General features: G+C 44.0%; 1 protein-coding gene across 3 annotated transcripts in view; it reads right to left on the bottom strand.

Annotated features, from left to right (window-relative positions):
- The window catches only part of arhgef4 (Rho guanine nucleotide exchange factor (GEF) 4), an 89,148-nt gene that overhangs the window by 30,671 nt on the left and 37,395 nt on the right, over positions 1–21,082 (bottom strand). The window contains exon 1 of one of the 3 annotated variants that reach the window (XM_008299587.1): positions 20,425–20,787. The exons of the other annotated variants lie outside the window; for them this stretch is intronic. Within the exon in view, the coding sequence (XP_008297809.1) occupies positions 20,425–20,683 (259 nt within the window). The 5' untranslated portion in view covers positions 20,684–20,787. Of the gene's footprint in view, positions 1–20,424; positions 20,788–21,082 lie in introns of those variants that run through there. 3 annotated transcript variants of the gene reach the window in all.

Below are 21,082 nucleotides of genomic sequence, written 5' to 3'. Positions count from 1 at the left end.
CAACGGTGCTAACCACTGAGCCAGCTTGCAGCCTCCCCCCCCATGCGTATCCCTGTTTTGTTGTTCTAGTTTTAGTTTAGTCACATTACTTTCCTTAGGTTTCCCTCTTGGTGTTCATTTAGAGTTTTTCATAGGTTTTTGTAACGTTGCCCCTTTTCTTATCTCAGTCCAGCCCCCCCATCTACACTGGTTTCTGTTTAATCTGTCATCTAATAACCTCCTGCCTGTATCTGTGTCTGCACCTTGGTTCCCCGATCCCCTGCCTCAACAAGATGTTTGACTTTTTTGGGTTGGAGATGGACTGAAAATCTGCTAACCAGGTCCCCTCCTTTACCTGACGTACATCATGCTTGTGAGGACACAGAGAGGGAACACAATCCCCCTGTTTGGACAGCATTCTGAAGGCTGCCTCCTTAAAAGTTTATTGTGAACAGATCGGGTAGATGAAGATGGATGGAAGGTTTGTGACAAATATTAAGAACGAAGGGTAAACCAACTGTATAGTTCTAAAAAGGCCAAAATGTGAATTTATTCTGTTGTTGCTTTCTTCAAAAATTGAGAATAAACCAGTACATTGAGAAAAGTCTTGTAATGTAGTTGACTGGTACACTTGTGTATTTTCCCCAAGGAAGGCAAAACTCACCAACTCAGGTTTAACATGTTGGAACGGTTTGGATCGACAGAATTGTGTTCAACAATCAAACAAATCCTGTGAAATTCAATAACTCTGTGTGGACTGCGTAAAGCATGCAGATGCTGTATAAAGACCACAGTGTACAGAAAACACACCAAGACAGATGGTATCTCAATTTAAACCCGACTGCTTATAATGTCAGAATCTGTGTGGGAGGCTCCTACACAGAGTGCAACATGAGGAGGAGGAGGACGACGAAGAGAGGGAGCTGCAGCAACAAATGCAAGGAAACAGAGAATCCCACCACAACTTGAGACCAGTGGGATTCCATATGGACTGTGGAGAACCCGGTACAACCTGCACGCTGACTACAAACCACTCAGCAGTCGAGGATCTCTGTTGGTCCGCCTTAACGAAGGACTCCAACAGATAGTGATGCACGAAGACACAACATGTGGGAAACGACACAAGGCTAAATGAAGAGCAGAAACAAGCCGTACCATTAACAAACACCAACCTGGACTCTGTCAACTACAAACATTACAAACTGATGAAGGCCTGATTATTGATGTATGTGTTTCAGTGACTCCACCCTTGAAAGTTCTGACTTGTAGGAGTCACTGGAAACTCCAGGCTGCCATAAAACACATGGTCTTTACAAGTCTATGTAAACTCTTGTTCACAGCAATCACTCCATGAAAACTGTGTTAGAATAATTGTCTTTATTAGATGTTTATTCTAAATGTGTTGGGCAGCTCACTAGCCAACCATCTGCTGTGTTATCTGTCAGAAAATTGAGAAGGAGTTCTTGAATGTACTTCCTGTGTAACCCTGGGGGAAACCAAATGGATTTGGATTCACAGAGAAGCCTGGTGGCAATTAGATCCAGGCAGCTTCTATTATCACTGGATCCTGAAGTGGCGACAAACAGTAAGACCTGCATCCTCCATTAAGGTAAATGATGCCTTTTCTAGCACTGCTACTGCTGTAGTTGAAATGAAACCTGTTTGAGTCTTGAAACAGGTGTCGGGGTTTCTGAATTAATTATGAGGCTGTGATCTCACATCGTTAGACACAAAGTTCATCCTGTTTCAGTCGGTAGTGAACAACCTTCCATTCACTTCTGACTTATTGTACCATTGAGGGCTGAGGCCGAGGGTCAGCTTCACCTCATTGGTGGGGACACAAAAGTGCTCTAAGGCAGCACTCCTGAAAATGTATGGGTTTCTTTTCTATTTGCATAATAACCATAATCCATGAATAAAACTGTATAACAAAGCTAGATAGTTTCCTGAAATTAACCACATAGATTTGGGGCCGAATTCTAACCAGGAAGTAAGTGAAGACAAAAACTTAAACTAGAAACTGATGGTGTCTCATCACCCTTCCAACCTCCGAACGCTGACTTTTTATTTCTTTCAAACTGGTCTCCCATCCCACCACATCACAAGGCATTAATGAGGAATATTTCAAACCAAAATATGATTCCATCCAAACATTACTGACAATTTGTGGAGGCTGGGCTGAAGTTCATGTGCTGCGTAAAATTCATTTGTCTCACTGTCAATACAAATACAAATAAAAAAAAGTCACATAATGGAGGTTTGTTCTCTGCATTAGCAGCCAATGCTCAAAACAGCCTGGGGTGTTTCTGTGTGGACATGAAAAGGAGGGGCCCTGTGATGGACTGGTGACCTGTCCAGGGTGGTCCAGGGATAGACTCCAGCCCCCCGCAGGCCTACAGAGGATAAAATAGATATACACATGGATGTAGATGTATAGAAAGTGGATGGATGTAAAGAAGGAACTCAGTCAATCTGACCTTAAGAAAACAAATTATAAAAACTTGTTAGTGCACAAAGTGAAGTAAAAGTCTGGCTGAAATCCCATTAATCCACCCATCATCTCACCAGGGCCACAGGGGACACCTGGACAGGTAACCAGTCTATCACAGGGCTACACTTAGAGACAGACAACCAAGCACACTCACATTCACACCTACGGACAATTTACAATCACCAATTAACCTCAGCATGTTTGTGGACTGTGGGAGGAAGCCGGAGAACCCGTAGAGAACCCACGCTGCACGGGGAGAACATGGAGACTCCACGCAGGAAGATCCCGGGTGTCCTCACCGGGACGCCAACCAGCGACCTTCTAGCTGTGAGGCGATGGTGCTAACCACTGCTCCACCTTGCAGCCCGATGCTTTAAACATGCAGACAGAAATGTATTCTACGTTTCACAACAGGGACGGTTGTCTAACTGAACGTCAGCACTCCACTCCGGAGACCTGTCCATTCATCTGGTTGGGAAAGACAAATAAATATTTTGGGAATTCGGTCCCAACGAGGCCAGGAATCCTAAAAATCCCGGAGCAGGCCTAAAGATAGACGGAAGACAAGACTGAGTTCAGACCAACAGCTTAAAAGTCTTGTTTCATTGTGTTTGTTTGTTTTAACTGTGTTCTTATGTCTCTGTGGGGATCACCATTTTAGGAATTTCTGACATGAAACTCGTGTCCCCAGAGCGCACAAAAGTTCTCAATTGCCAAAGAGCAACTATTTCCCATGGACCCCAATGGACAAAACGTTTCCTGTATGGACAAACTGCTTGAGAATTTTTAAGGTGGGAATCTGTTTATTATAAGTGGACACATCTGGGACGTTGTGCTTGGTCCAGTGAAACGCTCAAAAGGCATCGTACATGGACAGAAGACCACAAAGGACAGAAAGTTTCCAGCATAAACCCCCAATAACAGTTCATCAGTAATTTTCTAATAAAAATGACACACAATGTATAAATATTTATGATCGAATAAATCACTATTCAAACTGTATAAACACCATGGATCTCTGACTTGAGTTCAGTGCAGGCAACCACAACCACAGGGAGGACTGCTGACTTGAATGTTGTCCAGAAGATAATCAAAGACGCTCTGGACAAAGACTGTAAGTCACAGAAAGCCACTGCTGAAATGCTCGCTAGCAGCAGAGTGCTGTATTGAAGCAGACGTTTGGAGAGTGTGGTAAGGAAAGGTGCACAAGACCCAGGAGTGACCCAAGCCAAGAAAAGTTGATTCAAGACAATAGGAGAGCTTCACAAGTGCACTGAGAAAGGAAAGGAGCTGCAACAGGGCTAGGTGCTCACACATGTAGGTAGAACCAAACAACACCAGCGTCCATCATTCAAGTGTGTCAGTACGTCCACAGCAAAAGCAAAATCACAATCTGTGTCGCTCAGCTCAGGAAAATTCCAGATTAACTCCAAAAACGAACTAATCTCCCCTTTGAGCTCCCACACTCGTTGACATACTTTCCCCAAACTTAACCGGCAGACATGAGAGTGGTAAAGCCAGTCCTGGTGACCAGCATCAGTTCTCTAAAGGAGCTGAACAAACTGACGATGCTGGTATAAAGTTAACAAGTTGTCCAACTGGCTTCATGACCAAGCTGCCAAACAGACCCACACTGGACTTCCTGGTGGATTAGGCAGTGGAGGGAAATGACATCCAGCTCAGGGTTTTCCTCTTTCACCTTATCCTGGATGATTTTATGATGTTTTTTCCTGTTAAGTTTGGCGATCCATCCGTGGTCATATTGGCCAACTTACACCGAGGAAACTTCAGCCCCCATGACGCCCGTCATACAAATCCTCTCCAAGTGTTTTCCCCTTTTGGGATTCCACGGTCAAGAATTCCTCCATCATCTCAAAATTGTCAAAATAATTTGAATGCTAGCAAATAACTTGCCTTAGTGCTAGACTCTTGGATTGTAGCTTGTTGGAGGAAAGTATTTGTTGAGTCTGTAAAGTGGCTGCCAGCCTCTGAGACGTAGCATTGACTGGTTGCTAGCGTAGTTAGCATGCTTGGTGGGAAAGTGGCGGCTGATACTGTGGTCTTTGAAAACAACTGCGCCTGTATATTAACCGTGTGTTTGGAACTAGGTGACGATGGAGGGAGAAGCTTCAAGGAACGGTGAGGCTGAGAAGTGATGATTTTACTGCATACCTGACACGATGAGTCACGTAAACACAGGAGGAAAGAGACGATTTATCAAGAGATGCACAAGAGCAATCCATATCTATGGGAAATATTTGTTCTATGATGTCAATAAATAACTAAATAATCCAGTGAAAATCCACAACATGCAAAAACAGACTCACTGTGCTGTGGCAAATCAGCAAACCGAGGGAGTGCGCACAAGCAAAGCATTTTATGTGACCTCAGGGGGATATGGCCGATGGGAATCATGAACTAAAATCACATGTTCCTGTGAGTGGAAGTTGCCTTCACTACCCTGGCAATAATCCCTCTGCATTTAAAAACAGACAACACTGTTTGGATGTCCAGTGTTTCATCCCAGATCCTGATCTCTGAGTTCTCGCTGTGTGCTGTTTTAGAGATCTCACAGTTTGCTCTCAGTAATAAATTTGAAGAAGCGCTCTCTGGTTTTTAGGACAGTTTGACACTTGGAATGGAAAACTGGCGTAAGAAGACACCACAACTTTCTATTCTGGATGTTGATTTGAGACTTTGAAGGGTAGAAACACAGACACAGTGCAGACGGTGGAGCAGCGAGGACACAGATGTGTGCCGGTGGAGAGGAAGCAGCTGTTGCCGTGCTGTGTGAATGCTGTTTGTATGAACTAATAGTGGGACAAGCTGCCCGATGTGCTGATGTGATGGTCACAACAGAGAGATCTGTGGATAATTATGGTTGTAATGACCTGAAATTATTCTTTAAAGTCATGTGGAAATTTAAAAAAGGTTCCAACACAAGCGGTGGAATGAAATGCTTTTAGAACAAAGTGAGTGTGTGTTGTTGTGTGTCTGTGTGGCCCTGTGATGGACTGGTTACCTGTCCTTGCCTTCACCCTCAGCTGGGATGGAGTCCAGCCCTCTGTGACCCTCTATGGCAGGGGTGTGCAATCCTGGTCCTGGAGGGCCACAGTCCTGCATGTTTTAGATGTTTCCAACACACCTGATTCAAATGATCAGCTCATCATCAAGCTCTGCAGAAGCCTGATAACGATCTTGATCATTTGAATCAGGTGTGTTGGAAGAGGGAAACATCTAAAACATGCAGGACTGTGGCCCTCCAGGACCAGGATTGCCCACCCCTGCTCTATGGGATACAGTGGCATATAGATAATGGATAGATAATGACTGAAAGGTGCAATATTCAAGACTTTGCACATAAATACAACCTTGATGTAGCAGCAAGCCGCTCCATTGTATGTAAACATACAGTAGAATGATGCATTCAGGTTCCTCTGTTCCTCCCCTTATGTTTAAAAAACCAACCAGAAGTGATCTCCCACCACCACATGAAAGCCAGAGCCCCCAAAACACACAGAGACGAGCTACTTCTTACATGTTATGAGTGTTATTAGCTAGTTTCATTTCAGAAACTCTACTGCTCCTGCTCATGTTTCAACATGTGGATGGACCAGAACAAACTCATGTGAATGGTGGCACTACTTGGGTTGACGGCTTGATGCCATTCAGTGTATTCAACAATGCTAGTGTGGGCTTATGTCTGAATGGTTGAATAAAGGTAAAGAAAGAGAAAGAAGGTGTGGCCAACGCACGTGTTCAGTTGTTGAATGTGCTAAATGTTGCACAGACAAGTAAAATAGGTTAGCGTGGAGGTAAAAGAGCTCCGTGTGCCGTCTAATGTGAGGATTATACGTGCTCTTATTCTCTAAGTGGATGATGAAGCGGATGAGCTGAACATGTGGCAGGTTGGGGCTTTAGAACTGGTGAATACACTGACCGGGTTATCTGAGTGAAGCGGATTTCATCCACAGTCAGCTTAACCTCTCTGCTCGCCAAAACAGTGTGTGTGTGTGTGTGTGTGTGTGTGTGTATATCGTTGCATTAGCCGCCCAGAGAGGAGTGATTACAGCCAGTTAATGACATTATCTTAGGTATCAGGGAGGAGAGTATTTTTTCAGACATACAGATGATGAACTTTCTGGTGATCCATGCATGTGCTGTTCTCTCCGACCCGCCATCACAGGACAGACGTGATGCTGCTACAGTGACAACAAGAATTAATATCTGAATCACAGCGTCTTTGCAAAGGAATATTTGGCAAAAATGTTAAATCTACTTTTTCATTCCCCTTCAGCTCGACTCATTTGAAGACGATTAGGACAACCAGCGTTTTCAGGGATGGAATATTATGAAGTCCCAAATGTAAACCAACTGTAAAGAGAATATATATTTAATGAGGGTATGAGGGTCACAATCTGCAAATGTGACCAAGATTTGAACATATGTGAAGTAATGAGCACATACATGCACTCTGAGTGGACATGACTACTGAATGTAAATGGACTTTTGTTATGAGTAAAACAGGAAGTGGAAAGACATCATTCAGACGGTCAGTAGTATGTTGGTAGCTGGTGACATATGAGCTGTCCACGGTGACATATTTATTATTCTGTACTTGACTTTTCATTTATCTTAATTGTAGTAAATCTTGTTGGTCCTATTTAACAACAGCAGCAACTATCAAAACAATGACAAACAACAGCATGAACGACTGGAGGCTCCATCACAGTCTGCCCTTGTGCAGTAAAGCTGCAATCAGAACTACTGTAGCCTCACAATTAAACTCACAAAGTGCCAAATCATCCTGCAATAACTACTCAGGACCATCACAGACAGATCTCAGGGCAAAAAACTCAACTCACACAATTACAGATGCTTTTGCAGGATCACAAACCTGCGTACACACATACAGATTAAGTTTCTCAGCTCTCAACATTTGCTAATAATACTGCTAAAACAATACCTGTGTCATCTAAAATGCAAGCCGAGTGGAGCCACACAAGGTCCTGAGTAGAGGACTGTGTTGGGATCCCACAGGTCCTGCAAGACCTGACACAGATCTCACGGGAGGCGGCATGCAGTTTTTATTTCATTGTGTTAAAGAGCAGCCAGAAAAACAACTGTGGGTCCCTAGACTGAGCCAGAAGGATGGAGTCGACAAATTAAACTGAGAAAATGACTGAAATGTGTTTTTACAATACGAATGCACGGCAAAGCAAGTCTGATATGAATACATTTCCCAAGAATTGGACTTTGCTGTGACAAAGGATGTACTATGGACACAAATGAGGCAACACCTTCTCCATCCTCCCTGGGCAAAGTCAGCGCTCCTTCAAGATAAAGCTCTTCTCATTGCGCATATCAAACTAAACTCTACCAAGAAATGTACAAAATATGTACTTACTGACTTAAAACGAGTAATTCTTATTGATGTAACTATAATTTTTCCCCTGTGTGAGCAGAGAGGACACAGAATCAGTGACACTCTATGTTGTGCAGGCATTAATGTTGTAGGCTCACTTGTAGGCTGTGAAAGTCCGACAAGTCCCATGTAGGACTGTCTTCTCAGCTCAACCTGCTCAGCTAAGTGTGCGGACACACTGGGCGTAATAGCCCCGGATTGCCCCCTAGGGTGTCTAGGTCAGGGATCTCCAGCTCCGGTCCTCCTGAGCTACTGTCCTGCAGGTTCTAGACGTTACTGCAACACACCTGACTCACATTAATGGATCATTACCAGACTTGTGTAGAACTTGACAACAAGCTGTTGGAGATCCATTAATTGAGTCAGGTGAGTTGGAGATCCCTGGTCTAGGTACTGGTGGCTCATTCTGCAGCCTGACACCAGCGCTAACAAGCAGACAGAGTCATAAAGAACTATGGAGCCAGAGTCAGAGGAGCATCCAACTTATCCCTGATATCAGCATCACAGTCAGACTGCGAGACACTGATTCAGTCTAAATCCACAAAAGGTCAGTAGAAAGCTGTCCAAGATGCTCTATGATCTACTACGTTGTGCAAGTGCACCGATGTGAAGTGGGTCTTCTCTCAAGTAAAGGACGCTCACACCAAATTTGGATTTTACTGATTTTACGAGTCCTGCTTGTTGCATGACATCACCACGGCTTTCATTTTTACATCCATCCTGCTGAGGTTGGACCAAAGTGCTGCACTGATGATCTATGTTCACCCAAACTGATGTCATAGGAAGCTGTGTTTAAGATGAAATGACATTTATTCAGCAGCATTCAAAAGATGATTCATAAACGTATGCTTTTACAGTCAGGAAGTATTTCACATTCTTCTTGTTGGCAGGTTTAAAAGCCCTCCAGAACATCATCTAGGTCATCAGACTACATTAAGTCCACCACAAAGAAAAGGTTTGAAATACCAGACGAACAGAACGGGTCGCCAAACAGCACCGTTCTTCACAGGAGGAACAAGAGCAAAGTCTACAACCTGGCAACGGAGCTCCTCTGAAGAAGTCTTCCAGGCTCTGACCGGGTGAAATGAAAAAAGAATGACAGATGCAGGGAGGAGGTGCAGAGTAAGTGCAAGGAGGTGCCATGCAGAGCTGCATTCTTGCTCTGGCTCTGTGTTTACAGCCATACATGGACAGTATGAGACAGTGAGAAGCTATACAGCACAGGGACATAAATGCATCGACTGCCACGACACACACACAGCTTCCCTCTCAGCAGGTCTGTAAAAACCTCCAACATCCTTCTGCTGCTGCTGCTGCTGCACACCTTTGCTTTCATTACTTTTTACACAAATGGGAAAGAGAAGTGGAGTGAAGGGGGGGTTGGGCAAATAGAGAATAAGAGGAAGGAGGAAGGAAAGCTCTTCTCAGAAATCTCTTACATCATCTGTCTGCTGAAGCTTTAGGGCCTTTTAAACATCCTGTCTGTTGTTGCCTTTGTAAGAAAGACAGATCCAAACATCTCCTCTCAGATATGCACCTCTTCACAGCAGTCTGATGATAATGTTTGTTTCATGTCTTAATAATCACCTGCACACGTCTAAACTACTGTTAAACTAGAACATGCTGCGAGGGAGAGAAACACGTTCAATCATTGTCTGTGATCATTCTAATAAATGTATTGTCTTCATGCAGCTCTCTGTTTGTTTTATTTTCATTTTTGCCGGCTGCTTGGTTGGTTAAACGAACCACTACGAGAACAAGCAGGAATTAATTACCGTTGCGTCATCCAGCGCTCTGTTGGGCAGCGCATACATGAAAGCTGAATATGAAGCCTGCATGCAGCATAATTCACTCTCTAGAGCTGAATGGTGACCTGAAGGGAAGGTGTGTCCGTGGAGTCCATGAGAGAACGGAGAAGAAGCTCCTCGCGGTCGCTAATAAAGGCGGGAATGACAAACTTCTGTTTAGCGCCGTAGTCCTGGAATACTTTTTAGAAAATTCAAAACAGATGTGAGACTTGTTATTCCCACACTGGGTTTTATTTTTGTGTATTTTAATCCCTCGGTTGTTTTTAATGTGTTTTATTTTTATCCTCTCAGCTGTTATGTTTGATTTTATAATTCCTGGAAGCTTTATCATGACGTGCTTTCTTGGTTCCCCTCAAACAGAGATATTGATCTCAATGGACTTATTAAAAGTTAAATGAAAATGAGTGTAGCGTCTTAATGTTCAGGCTGCAGGAGATAACTTTTATGTTTTAGCATCATTAATCAATACTCCTGGCTCATTTAGTGAGAGTCGGCACCTTCTGGCAGGACCAGGGTGTTATCTCACATATCAGGTATTCCCAGACTTTGCTGTTTGTTTCTAGACAGGACCAGAGAAGAGTCTGGAGCTTTGTGAAGGAGAACCAAGACACGGCCATACAATTCATAAATAATTAAAACAAACAGCTCTGGCCGAAGTAAAATTATACTTTTAACATGTCAGGCTCTGAAACAGGCTCGTTTCACTCCACTGTAAAGCCGTTCATCTGTGAAGTCGGACCAAAGTAACCTCCAGTTATCCTGCGTCTGCTGGTATCAAAAACATTACAGTCGACACTCGTCTTAGTGGAAGGGCAAATATAGATAAGAACCCAGTACGCTTTTCAGATAAACAAATAGCATTCAAGGATACGCTATCCTTCGCCGCAGATGATTCATTTTTTATGAAAAAAAATGGCTGAGAACTTTGGCAAGCCTGTTGGAACACTGTAGGAAGACAAATGAATACATGTTGCTTGAAACATGAAGAGCTGGTGGGCCTGAACGGCACTCCTCTGAGTAGGTTCAACAGATAAAGCACATTGAAAACAATGAGAATGAATGGTACCAAAGCTGCCTTTGTGGCTGCCAGAAAGAAAAAAACATTCAACAGCTCAGAGTGATGTTGACATCAATCTGTATTTCTTGAGAAGTCCTATCAGCTGATGATTGGAGAAGCAGAGTTCACGGCTGTCAATAGGAACAGACAGTAAACCTGAACCAGTGACTTGGAGCCAGACAGCTGAGAATAAGACCGAGGCAGTCAGGAACATGGCCAGTTACAAAAAGAAACAGACTGAAAGGAAATGTTCACGACAAACTAGATGTACCTGAGGATATTATCACATCGATGCATTTCTGAGGGAGGCAGGAGGCATCTGGAGGAAGTTGACTTCTGACAGCTCAGAGAATGAAATCGACTGAAGGTTTTAAAGAAAAGTGGAAAGTGCCTGAAGAAGAAAACGAATGTTTCAGAGAAACAAAAATTAGATAAGACACCTTTTGAAAAAATCTTTTTCGCATGGATGAGACAGTAGATTGTGCACAGGAGGTATTCTACAGCTGACAAAGAGCACAAAGGTTTTGGCATTTAGCCACAAGACCTAAAACATGTCATCCTCTGGCAATGTTGTCAGATATGGAAGAGCATCGTCACTGCCAGAGCTACCACCAAACTACAGGATCACGTACGCGTTACAGTCCTGCCAAACTGCTGCCATGTTTCTACACCGTCGCCCATTAAGTTGGAATAATTCTTGTTTTCATTTCTCTTTTTATTCCTATTTCTATACATCAGTCATCACTGTGACCAGGTGCATTGATCACACACTGAGTCCCAGTTAGCAGGTGGAACCAGTTCTGATTTCAGGATGTGAGCGTAGAGTGGGACGTCCTGCCCACTGACTCCATCAACCAGCTGGTGGACAGAACGCCTCCATGTCTGAACACATTGATCCATGTCAGGGGGCCAGACTCAGTATTAGAGACATTTAAAGAGTCATATTGGACATTCTGATGCATGAAATCCCTTTAAATATGTGTTTCCTGTTAAAGGGACCAAGAAAAACTGAAACAAAACCCTTAATCCTACTGTTCAATACTTTAGTTTAAACCTGAATACACAGTTTGCAAAAGTTAACTGAGGTTTAATTCCTACTGTGATATGTTTTGTACGTATTCTGTGATATCGATAAAGTTTAGAGAAGAAATACACTTTATCTACCAAGAATAAATTGTCACGATCACTCCATGAGAAGAGGCAAAAAATATTTTATTCCAACTTTTTGGGCAACAGTGTGTATTAATTCATATTGTATATTAAAAAATATCCTATGACCTGCTTATCACTGCTGATGGTTTACAGTATTGTGAGCAGCACAAACTAAATTCCTTCTATTGTACTGGGATGGACACAGCTAAAGTAGAAACAGATAATATGCATATTAGTAGACCAATGTGAGAAATAAGTAGCTTCTTAAATTATTTAGATGAGCCGTCCCTTTAGTATCTAAACCCATGATTTTATTAAATCTATAATTTGATATTAGCCTCAGATCGCCTCTGACTTTACAGCACTGGTGTTTACTTTATATGTGTTGACTTGAACTGAACAAGATGTGACTCCAGATGCATTAGCAGCATGTTGTTATGTTTAGCATACACCAATTATAAGGTGCAAACTGCTGTTCTTACACCTCTGTGGTGTTACATCAAGTGGGAGGATGTTAATTGTGCGCCATGTTGTACAAAAGAGGAACTTACAAAGATATTTTTTAGTGGTGTACGATATTTAAATTTCTGGCCGATATCGATATTAAGATTTCTGATATCGCTGATATTACAGATGTTGATGTTCAATTTTTGTTCACACCGAAAAATTAGTATAAGTAAGCACTGTGAGTACAAGAAAACTCAAAAGAAGCCTAAATTAGACCACATAGTCTTCTTTGTTACGTAACGACAATAAAACGTATTTAAACATATTTTAACATATTTAACGTTAAAGGACCATTTAAGTAAAAACATCTGTGAAACAGCAGCGTTATCAAATGTAGAGACGAAGGCGCTGATGTTAGACAATCATCAGCTAAATCTGGACCGATAACGATATATAGGAAAAAACACTAATATCAGCCGATACCGATGTGGTCGCCGATATATCGTTCATCCCTAGTGTCTTTATTAAAAGTGTGGAACAAATGCTGCATAATGACAATGCTATGCTATGCTTGGTACAGACGATGGTGAAGAAGAAGTCGTGGCATTTGTCAGCCTGAAACACAAACCTCTGCCCACCTTAACAACCAAACCCTGCCTGTGCTGTTTCTCTGGCTGCCTGTCAGTCAGCATCAGCCTGAGCGGTCAGCGTGGAGGCAGCTATACCATCAAGTGCCACATCAACCCCGCTCACCCCGGCCTGCCCTTCCCAGCAGTGACAGAGTGGCAACGAGGCCAGAGGAGGAAGAGGCAAGAAAGTGATAGATGCAATGAAGAGAGAATCGAAGAGAGGCAGAGAGTTTCAGCTTCATTTCTTCTCAGTCCCGGGAGGGAGGAGGGGGGTGACATGCCTTACCATCAGAGAAAATCTATTTAAGGGAGAAATACTTCTCACTATCCACCTGCCAATGAGAGACCAGAGGCAGGGAGGCAAGCTTTTTTTTTCTCCTTCTCACTTCTTTCTTCAACAAAGAGACATAATTTTAGCTTTCAGTGCAATTGGGTGTTGCCAAGTCAGCCACCAAGAGGAGGCTGGTTCTCCACTAGATGCTAAATGAAGTGATTTAATGCTGCAATTAGACCTGTTATGTCGGATATAACACACTGTGGAGGATCAAAGGTCAGAAAAAAACTAAGGAAAAGACTAAAAGACACAACCTAGTGCGTAGTGACGGCTGATTTGTCCAGTGCAAACCTAATAATACACTGCTGATTAATTCATGAGCTTAGAAACCACAGGACAGAGAAGGGCTGTGAGGAGGTCACTCTAGAAAATGGCATTACACTAAATCTTCATCTAGTTTCTGCATTAACATACAGTACCTGTGGATATCCATATAGTCTACCTAATAACCATTACTAAGGCATTTTAGAGTGATTTACTGGATTTAAAGCACATGCAGCAGCTACATACAACACTGTATGTAAGAGTTAAGTACTAATAAAGAACCATGAACAAAGCAGTAGATAGGTGAAGCTACGCATTAGTCAGCATGCTAACATATTAACAATGACAGTGTTAGCATCCTGAGGGTGTCTTCATGGTATCTGGTCATAAATTAAAGCATTGGACCCCAGGAATAGGATATCAATGTATGTACACAATGCAATAAATCCAATAGCTGTTGAGATAGTTCAGTCTGGACCAACAGCTCCACCTCTGAAGCCGTGCCACACTATGAACACTGACACTCCTGCTAATAGGCTACTGTATCTGGCTCTGTGCCGCTGGAGGCTCCAGCCGACCTGATGACCACTAATGAACACAAATCGATGGGACCCATGCTTTCTTCGGTAATCATTCAGAAAGACTTAAAACGACTCTAAAACACAGTGACGATCAGGTGCGCAATCAAGACACTAGAAAGAAAACAACTGCTGTCGAGATTTTCCTTTCCAATGCAACTGTATACTGGTTTCAAATACTGGTTATCGGTCTGTTTCATTGCTAAAAATCAATATCAGAATGGGAGAATATTAGATCAGGTTTACACCAACATTTCTGGAGTCTGCAAAGCCCTCCCCTCATCTCGGACATTCGGATCATCTTTCCCTGTTCCTGACACCAGCTGACAAGCCCCTCATCTGCAGGTCTAAGCCACAGTACAAGCCAGTGCGATGCTGGACTGAGGAAGCCATGCTATCCCTGCAGGACTGTTTTGAGGACACCATGTAGGAGCTCTTTAAGGACCCTGATATTGACATCCACACTTCCTCTCTACTGTCATACATCAGCTTCTGCATGGACAATGAAAATGAACATATTCCCAAACCAAAAACTGTGGTTTAACTCCAACATCAGAGCGCTACTGCAGGCCAGGGATTCAGCGCTGAGGTCAAAGACCAGGGAGGCCCACAGGAGGCCTACAGGAGGCCTACAGCAGATCTGAACAGAGGCACCAAGGCCGCCAAAGCAAACCAGATAGAGGCTAGTTTCAAAGACAACAACCTCCGCTCCATGTGAAAGGCATCCAGAACATTACAGACTATAAACAACACCCCCTCCCCCACCGACATTTCAACACCACTGAACACCACCAGGTACAGCGAGTCCTGTGTAGCATCGACACCAGCAAACCACCAGGACCCCATGGAGTACCAGGGAGGGTGCTGAAGTCATGTGCCCATCAGCTTGCTGTGGTATGGAGAGACTGGTGTTGTCAAGGCCCATATTCTATCAGGTTGTGACCAAAATCAGTTCGTCTACAGGTCGAACAGATCTACAGAAGACGCCATCATCCTACAGGCCACTTGTAGCTACATTGAAATCCCCAAAACATACGTCAGGCTGCTGTTCGTTGACTTCAGCTCCGCATTTAACTCCATCAGCCCCAGACAACTGATCAACAAACTGCAACTTGGAGCCTCTCTCTGTGTGTGGATCAAGGAGTTTCTGACCAACAGACCCCAGCATGTCAGAACGACCACCTCCACATCCTCCACCATCGTCCTCAACGCTGGTGTTCCTCAGGGCTGTGTCCTGAGTCCAGTCCTTTACACAATGTATACCCATGACTGTGTTGCTACTCACAGCTGCAACACCATGATCAAGTTTGTGGGCGACAGAACCATCGTGGGGTTGATCAGCAACATCAACAAGGCACCATACAGGGTGGAGGTCCTGGTGTAGTGACAGCCACCTCAACCTCAACACCACGAAGACAAATGAAGTCATCATTGACTTTCAGGAAGTCGAGGACCACATTGCACTCTGTCCTGAGCATCAATGGGGAAGAAGTGGAGTGGGTCACGAACTTAAAGTTTGTTGAACTGCACATCTCAGAGGATCTGGGCTGGACTGTGAACACCTCCCACACTGTCAAAAAAGTCCAGTAGTTGCTTATGACAACAACTTTTTAACCTGTGTTTAACCAGATGAGTCCCACTGAGATTGCAAGGTCTGGACAACTTAACTCAAGTTTGACAGTGTCTCAATCTCCTGAATGAAAAACCTGTTCTCCAGCTGTGAACAACTTTGCACCCTGAACAGTGACATGAATGTTTTCCTCCACCACAGACCTCTGAAGATCTACAGCGATGGATTTAGTAACAGATAGAGAAAAAAGAGAGAGAAAACTAATGAAATCCCTGCAGTGATTCAGTTTGTTTCCTTCGTCCCTGTCTCAACTAAGAAACTCAGCAGAGGTAGAACTGGAAGACGCCTCCAGCTAAGTGGTTGTTCCAAGTCGACCTATTTCCAAGAGAGGACTGTGCCTCCCATTTTTTGTGATGGATGCTTTCAGACATCGTTTGTTCCTCTCCTCACGGTTGCTTGCCCCCACACATGAGGACAGTTGGCAGTGTGTGCGTTTGGTCGGTACAATGTGCTGCGCAGTTGTCAGCTGGCCTTGCTTAAAATTACAGCCTACCGAGGAGGCAAAAGTTACCGTGAGCACTTAAATGAGATTTGGTCTGGGGCTATTATTTCTGGTCTCTATTGTTCCTCGATTCTATTGAAGGGAATCTGAAACTACGATTTATGACACTTCAGATGAACGTTCAATGAGTTTTAATTTTTTGTCCACAACTTGTGATTTTCTGTTTCCTGTTGCTTTGACATGACAAAGTGCACGAGGCCAGTCCCATGACGAGCTGTGCAATCCCCACCCACCGTCACTGGGATGAACACCGAAGCTTCTGGCAAAAAGACTCTATTTTATCCAATCTTTGTACCTCTGACATCTCATTTTCAGTATGGAACCAGAAAATTATAAACATGACTACTGCTGACTATAGGACACTGGAGCTCACCAGGAGGGCAGTTCTGTTATTAAATATAAAACTGTTTCTTGTGGGCTCAGTACAATTTACACATTATTTGTTGGCCATTTGAAAAAGCAAAGAGGCACTACTGCTAGCCATGGAATTATAAATCAGCCTTAATAACCCATTTATTTACTGAACCCAGTCGGGGACAGCATGCATGTGAGTGTTTAAGTGTGTGTTCTTATCTGTCACAGAGGCTCAGCGTTGTGCAGCAGACAGATGTCTTCCTGTCACTTTGCCAGTGGAGAGACTTTTTATTTGCTCCCTCCAAAAGAAAAAAAGCACAACACAACCCTTCAACCTAAATCAGATTGTTATTGTTTTCTAATCTCAATCAGTGAAAATCTAAATCCTGTATGGCCAAAACTTATAGGGCATTATTCTTAACTTACAAAATGTTCTGTTGGAGTTCATTAATCATAATGGCACTTTCTATACTGATTACTGTAACGCAAAAACAACTAATATTCAGTTTTATGAAGCTTTTCTGAAACACCTTTGGCAAAACATCACTCAATGGATATGTATAAACAGAAATACAAAGATAAAGCTCCACTGCAGCTTAGAGCAGTGTTGGATAAATGAAACACACTGATGCTGTCGTCGGCTCTTTTTGACTCATGTTACTAAAAAGTCTGTCCCTGAAGAAACCAGTCTTATATTAGTACTGATAGACGGTCAGTGAGTCAGTAGCCTTACATTCTGGGATGCATGCGTGACGCTGCTGTGAGAGTTTTTTGTATTTGTCTGAAGCATTTTAAGAGTTAAAATGTATTATTATTGTTTTAGAAAAAGCTTGAAAATAGACATATGTTTTACCTGAATTTGGGCTATACGCAGACACCCATGCACGGTACCTGCAGACCCTCACAGAGTCGTGTTAATCACAGTTACATTTTGACCTAACGCAGGCATTAATTGCGGTCAGAGGGTCAACAATATTCAGAACAAATGTTGGTCTGCTGTCGACATCATCCTGGATTATTTACCACCTTTGTGAATAACAGACAGATGATAATAGCAGTTAAGTCTTGATTATGCACCTTTGTGGACGTGCACATAGACAGCTGCCCACACCATGGACCCGTAGCTGTTATTACTACACGACTTTTTAGTCCACTTAAAGGACTCTGGTCTAGACATGTTCCGCCCTGGCCCTGGGTATCTGCATGGACTGTCCACTTAGCGACTATAAAGACAGGAGTGTACATGTGTTTATTACATTGATGATGGTCTACTGCACATGTGTGGAACCCAAAAGGACTAGAAAGTAGCACAATAGCACCAAATACATGGCTGTGCTGTCTGCAGCTGTCCACGTCTGCAGGAGACTACAGTCAAGGCTTAACAATAGCTCTAAGACATCACATGTGAACCACCATGACAGTCAGAGACAGGAGGCCAACAGTGTTCTCTGGTGATTAAGTCACACTTTTCCCTCTTAGGTTCGATGCTGTCATCACCTCGCTACATGAGTCTGTCCTCTGTTTGCATGAGAAGAGGTTGGTTATCAAATAATTACTGAAACAATGATGAATGGTGTCATTCTGGTGGGGACAGGCTCCATCTTTGCCCCATTATTTTCTGGGACTGAACGGATCGACTGGATGAAACACCAGTCAGTCCATGTATAACCAAATGGGTCCATTAAAAGCATCTATGAGGTTACAAGGTGCTGAAAATGGGTAAATCCTGCCATTTTTGTTTGGACACATCCCCATGTGTGCGTATGTGAGAGAATGGGGAGACTGTCGCTGCTCAGAAAATAATGAGAAAGAAGAAACTGTATTCAGGGTGTAGCCGCTCTGAAATGTACACGGTCCATCCTCTATGAGTTAAAAATGAGAGGTCAGCTCACACAGACATGCACATGGCCTGGTTGGCGAAGCCGGAACAACAACTGGAGGAAGCTAATGCTATGCCGTTTCAACGAGGCACAGTTTGGCTAAATGCCACAGTGTACGGAGCTAATATGTCTCCATCCACTGATTCGGCTGCTCCCAGTTTTCCTTTTCACAACTGTGGAGAGCACTGCGTGGATGCTATTCTTCCTGCTACAGAAAACTGCAACGACTACATGACAATAGCAGAAGACAGGCTGACAGGTGGGGCTGGTGAGTGGACAGCATGCATGTCAGTGATGAGATGCAAAGGTACACGACCATTCAACAGCTCGACACAATTATAAGATGGCAGATCACTATTAGACCTGCAGCTGGTGCCGTGAGCATCATGACACTGAAGCATCACCACAGAATGATCCAAATGTAGCATCCTATTGGAAAAATATTAACTTTCTATTAACCAAAGGGGCTGCAAGGTGGAGCAGTGGTTAGCAACGTTGCCTCGCAGCTAGAAGGTCGCCGGTTGGCGTCCCGGTGAGGACACCCGGGATCTTCCTGCGTGGAGTCTCCATGTTCTCCCCGTGCAGCGTGGGTTCTCTCCGGGTTCTCCGGCTTCCTCCCACAGTCCAGAAACATGCTGAGGTTAATTGGTGATTGTAAATTGTCCGTAGGTGTGAATGTGAGTGTGCTTGGTTGTCTGTCTCTAAGTGTAGCCCTGTGATAGACTGGTTACCTGTCCAGGTGAACCTGCCTTCACCCTGAGTCAGCTGGGATAGACTCCACCCCCCATGATCCTAGTGAGGATGAAGGTGTAGAGATGATGGATGGATATTAACCAGTATTTACCAATGAAGGTATTAAGCCTCATAAAACATTCCAGTTATGCATCAAGCAAAAAAATAAAATAAAAAATCAAACACCTGCTGTTCCAGTTTCTAAAATGTGGGAATTAGGTTTGGTCGATGTGTTAAATGAACTAAAAATGTAATAAAAGTCAAATAAAACAAGTAATACAACGTGTATTTACTGTTTTCACACATTTTATGACGACTGATCGGTGGTCATTATTAGATACAAACCAACATGTTTTTTTTTAGTGCTGAAAAAAGTCTAATCAAATGTTTAGCTTTTATGATGTAAATGATGAAGTAGTATTAGCTGTGAGACTATTGTGATTTCTTAAATGCTTATAATTCGCAAAGACATGAGTCCTAACAGGATGTCCTGATGCAGACACTGACCATGTTGTCATGAGAATGCTAATCTGTGAATCTGTGTTGCTTGTCATTCTTCCTCTCTCTTATCCCTGAGCTGTCACTGTCAGATAAACAGGGAAACGATTCCTTCCAATGTAGTCTGCGATGATTTTGAAAGATGACAGATCTACTGATTCCATGCCTTCAACCTGAGAGTGAGATCATTTAGATTCTCTTTAACACTATGCTTGAAGGAGACAATAAATGCAACCTTGACAGATGAGCCTACACATACACAGTGTTCCATCCATCCTGGAGAAGATGAGCACAGATATGTAAGGCCAGAAGAAACGGTGCTGTAGGAGACAAAGCTGTTGGCATTTTCTGGCTTTTTCCTGCATGACTACACAGCCCAGCAACCGGCCCACCCAAACACATCAACACGGCGCTGTCAGCTGAACGCCAGGCATGACCCACACTCACACACACAGCACGTAGAAACACACACCATCTACATCCCATCAATCCTCAATTACACACTAACCTCATGGCAGTGTGTCAGTCTGCCCGAGTGCACGTGTGGTGGCATGCAGTGCCGTGCATGCGTCCATGTGCACAGCTTTACATTTGGACATTACTGCAGTTCAGTGCATGTGAGGCGGACGAGCCCAGACCTGCAACGTGTGCGCAGGGTCCTTACCTGTGGTGGAGTGCAGGCTCTCCAAGCTCCAATAGCGAGACAGGACCCCCCTCAGAGTGCCGCCCAAGCTACCTCCTCCTCCGCCTCCACCCATACATCCACCCACCCCGAGACCTCCGTCTACCATGCTGTCCACCCCTCCGCCTGTTGGGCTCCCTCCGTCTGACTCGGACCCCGGTGACAGCCCAGAGCTGCCGCTGCTGCCACAGCTGCCTCCAGGCAGCGGCACGCCCCCCTCCGAGCCCTGCTGGGTCCGCATCCCGATCTGGACGACAAGGGGGCAAATGGAAGTGGGCAATGAGGAAGTCGGGGGAAGCGAGGAGGAGGAGGAGGCGAGGCAGCTGAGCAGGTGGTTTAATCTCCTGGCAGGGAGAGAGCGCAGCGGAGGAGGAAGAGGAGGAGGAGGAGGAGGAGGAGGAGGGAGGCTCCCGGCTGATATCTGCTACACTATTCGCTGAGGTAAGCTTCAGCTGTCAACTCGCTGCTCTCTCCTCCCATGCACAGAGAAGGAAAGCAGTAGCAGCGCTCCTCTCCTCCCGTCACCTCCTCCCTGCTCTGGATCGCCCTTCATACAGCGGCTCCCTCCTCCCTCTCTGCTCCTGTTTCTCTTGGCCTCTCTACCCATTAGCACACTGCTTCATTTCCTCACATTAACTCA

Source organism: Stegastes partitus, unplaced genomic scaffold (genome assembly GCF_000690725.1).
Source record: "Stegastes partitus isolate 25-593 unplaced genomic scaffold, Stegastes_partitus-1.0.2 Scaffold1435, whole genome shotgun sequence".
In the NCBI taxonomy this organism is placed as follows: Eukaryota; Metazoa; Chordata; class Actinopteri; family Pomacentridae; genus Stegastes; species Stegastes partitus.
Note: the sequence above shows the minus strand (reverse complement) of the source record. Positions and strands in the feature narration are given on the sequence as shown.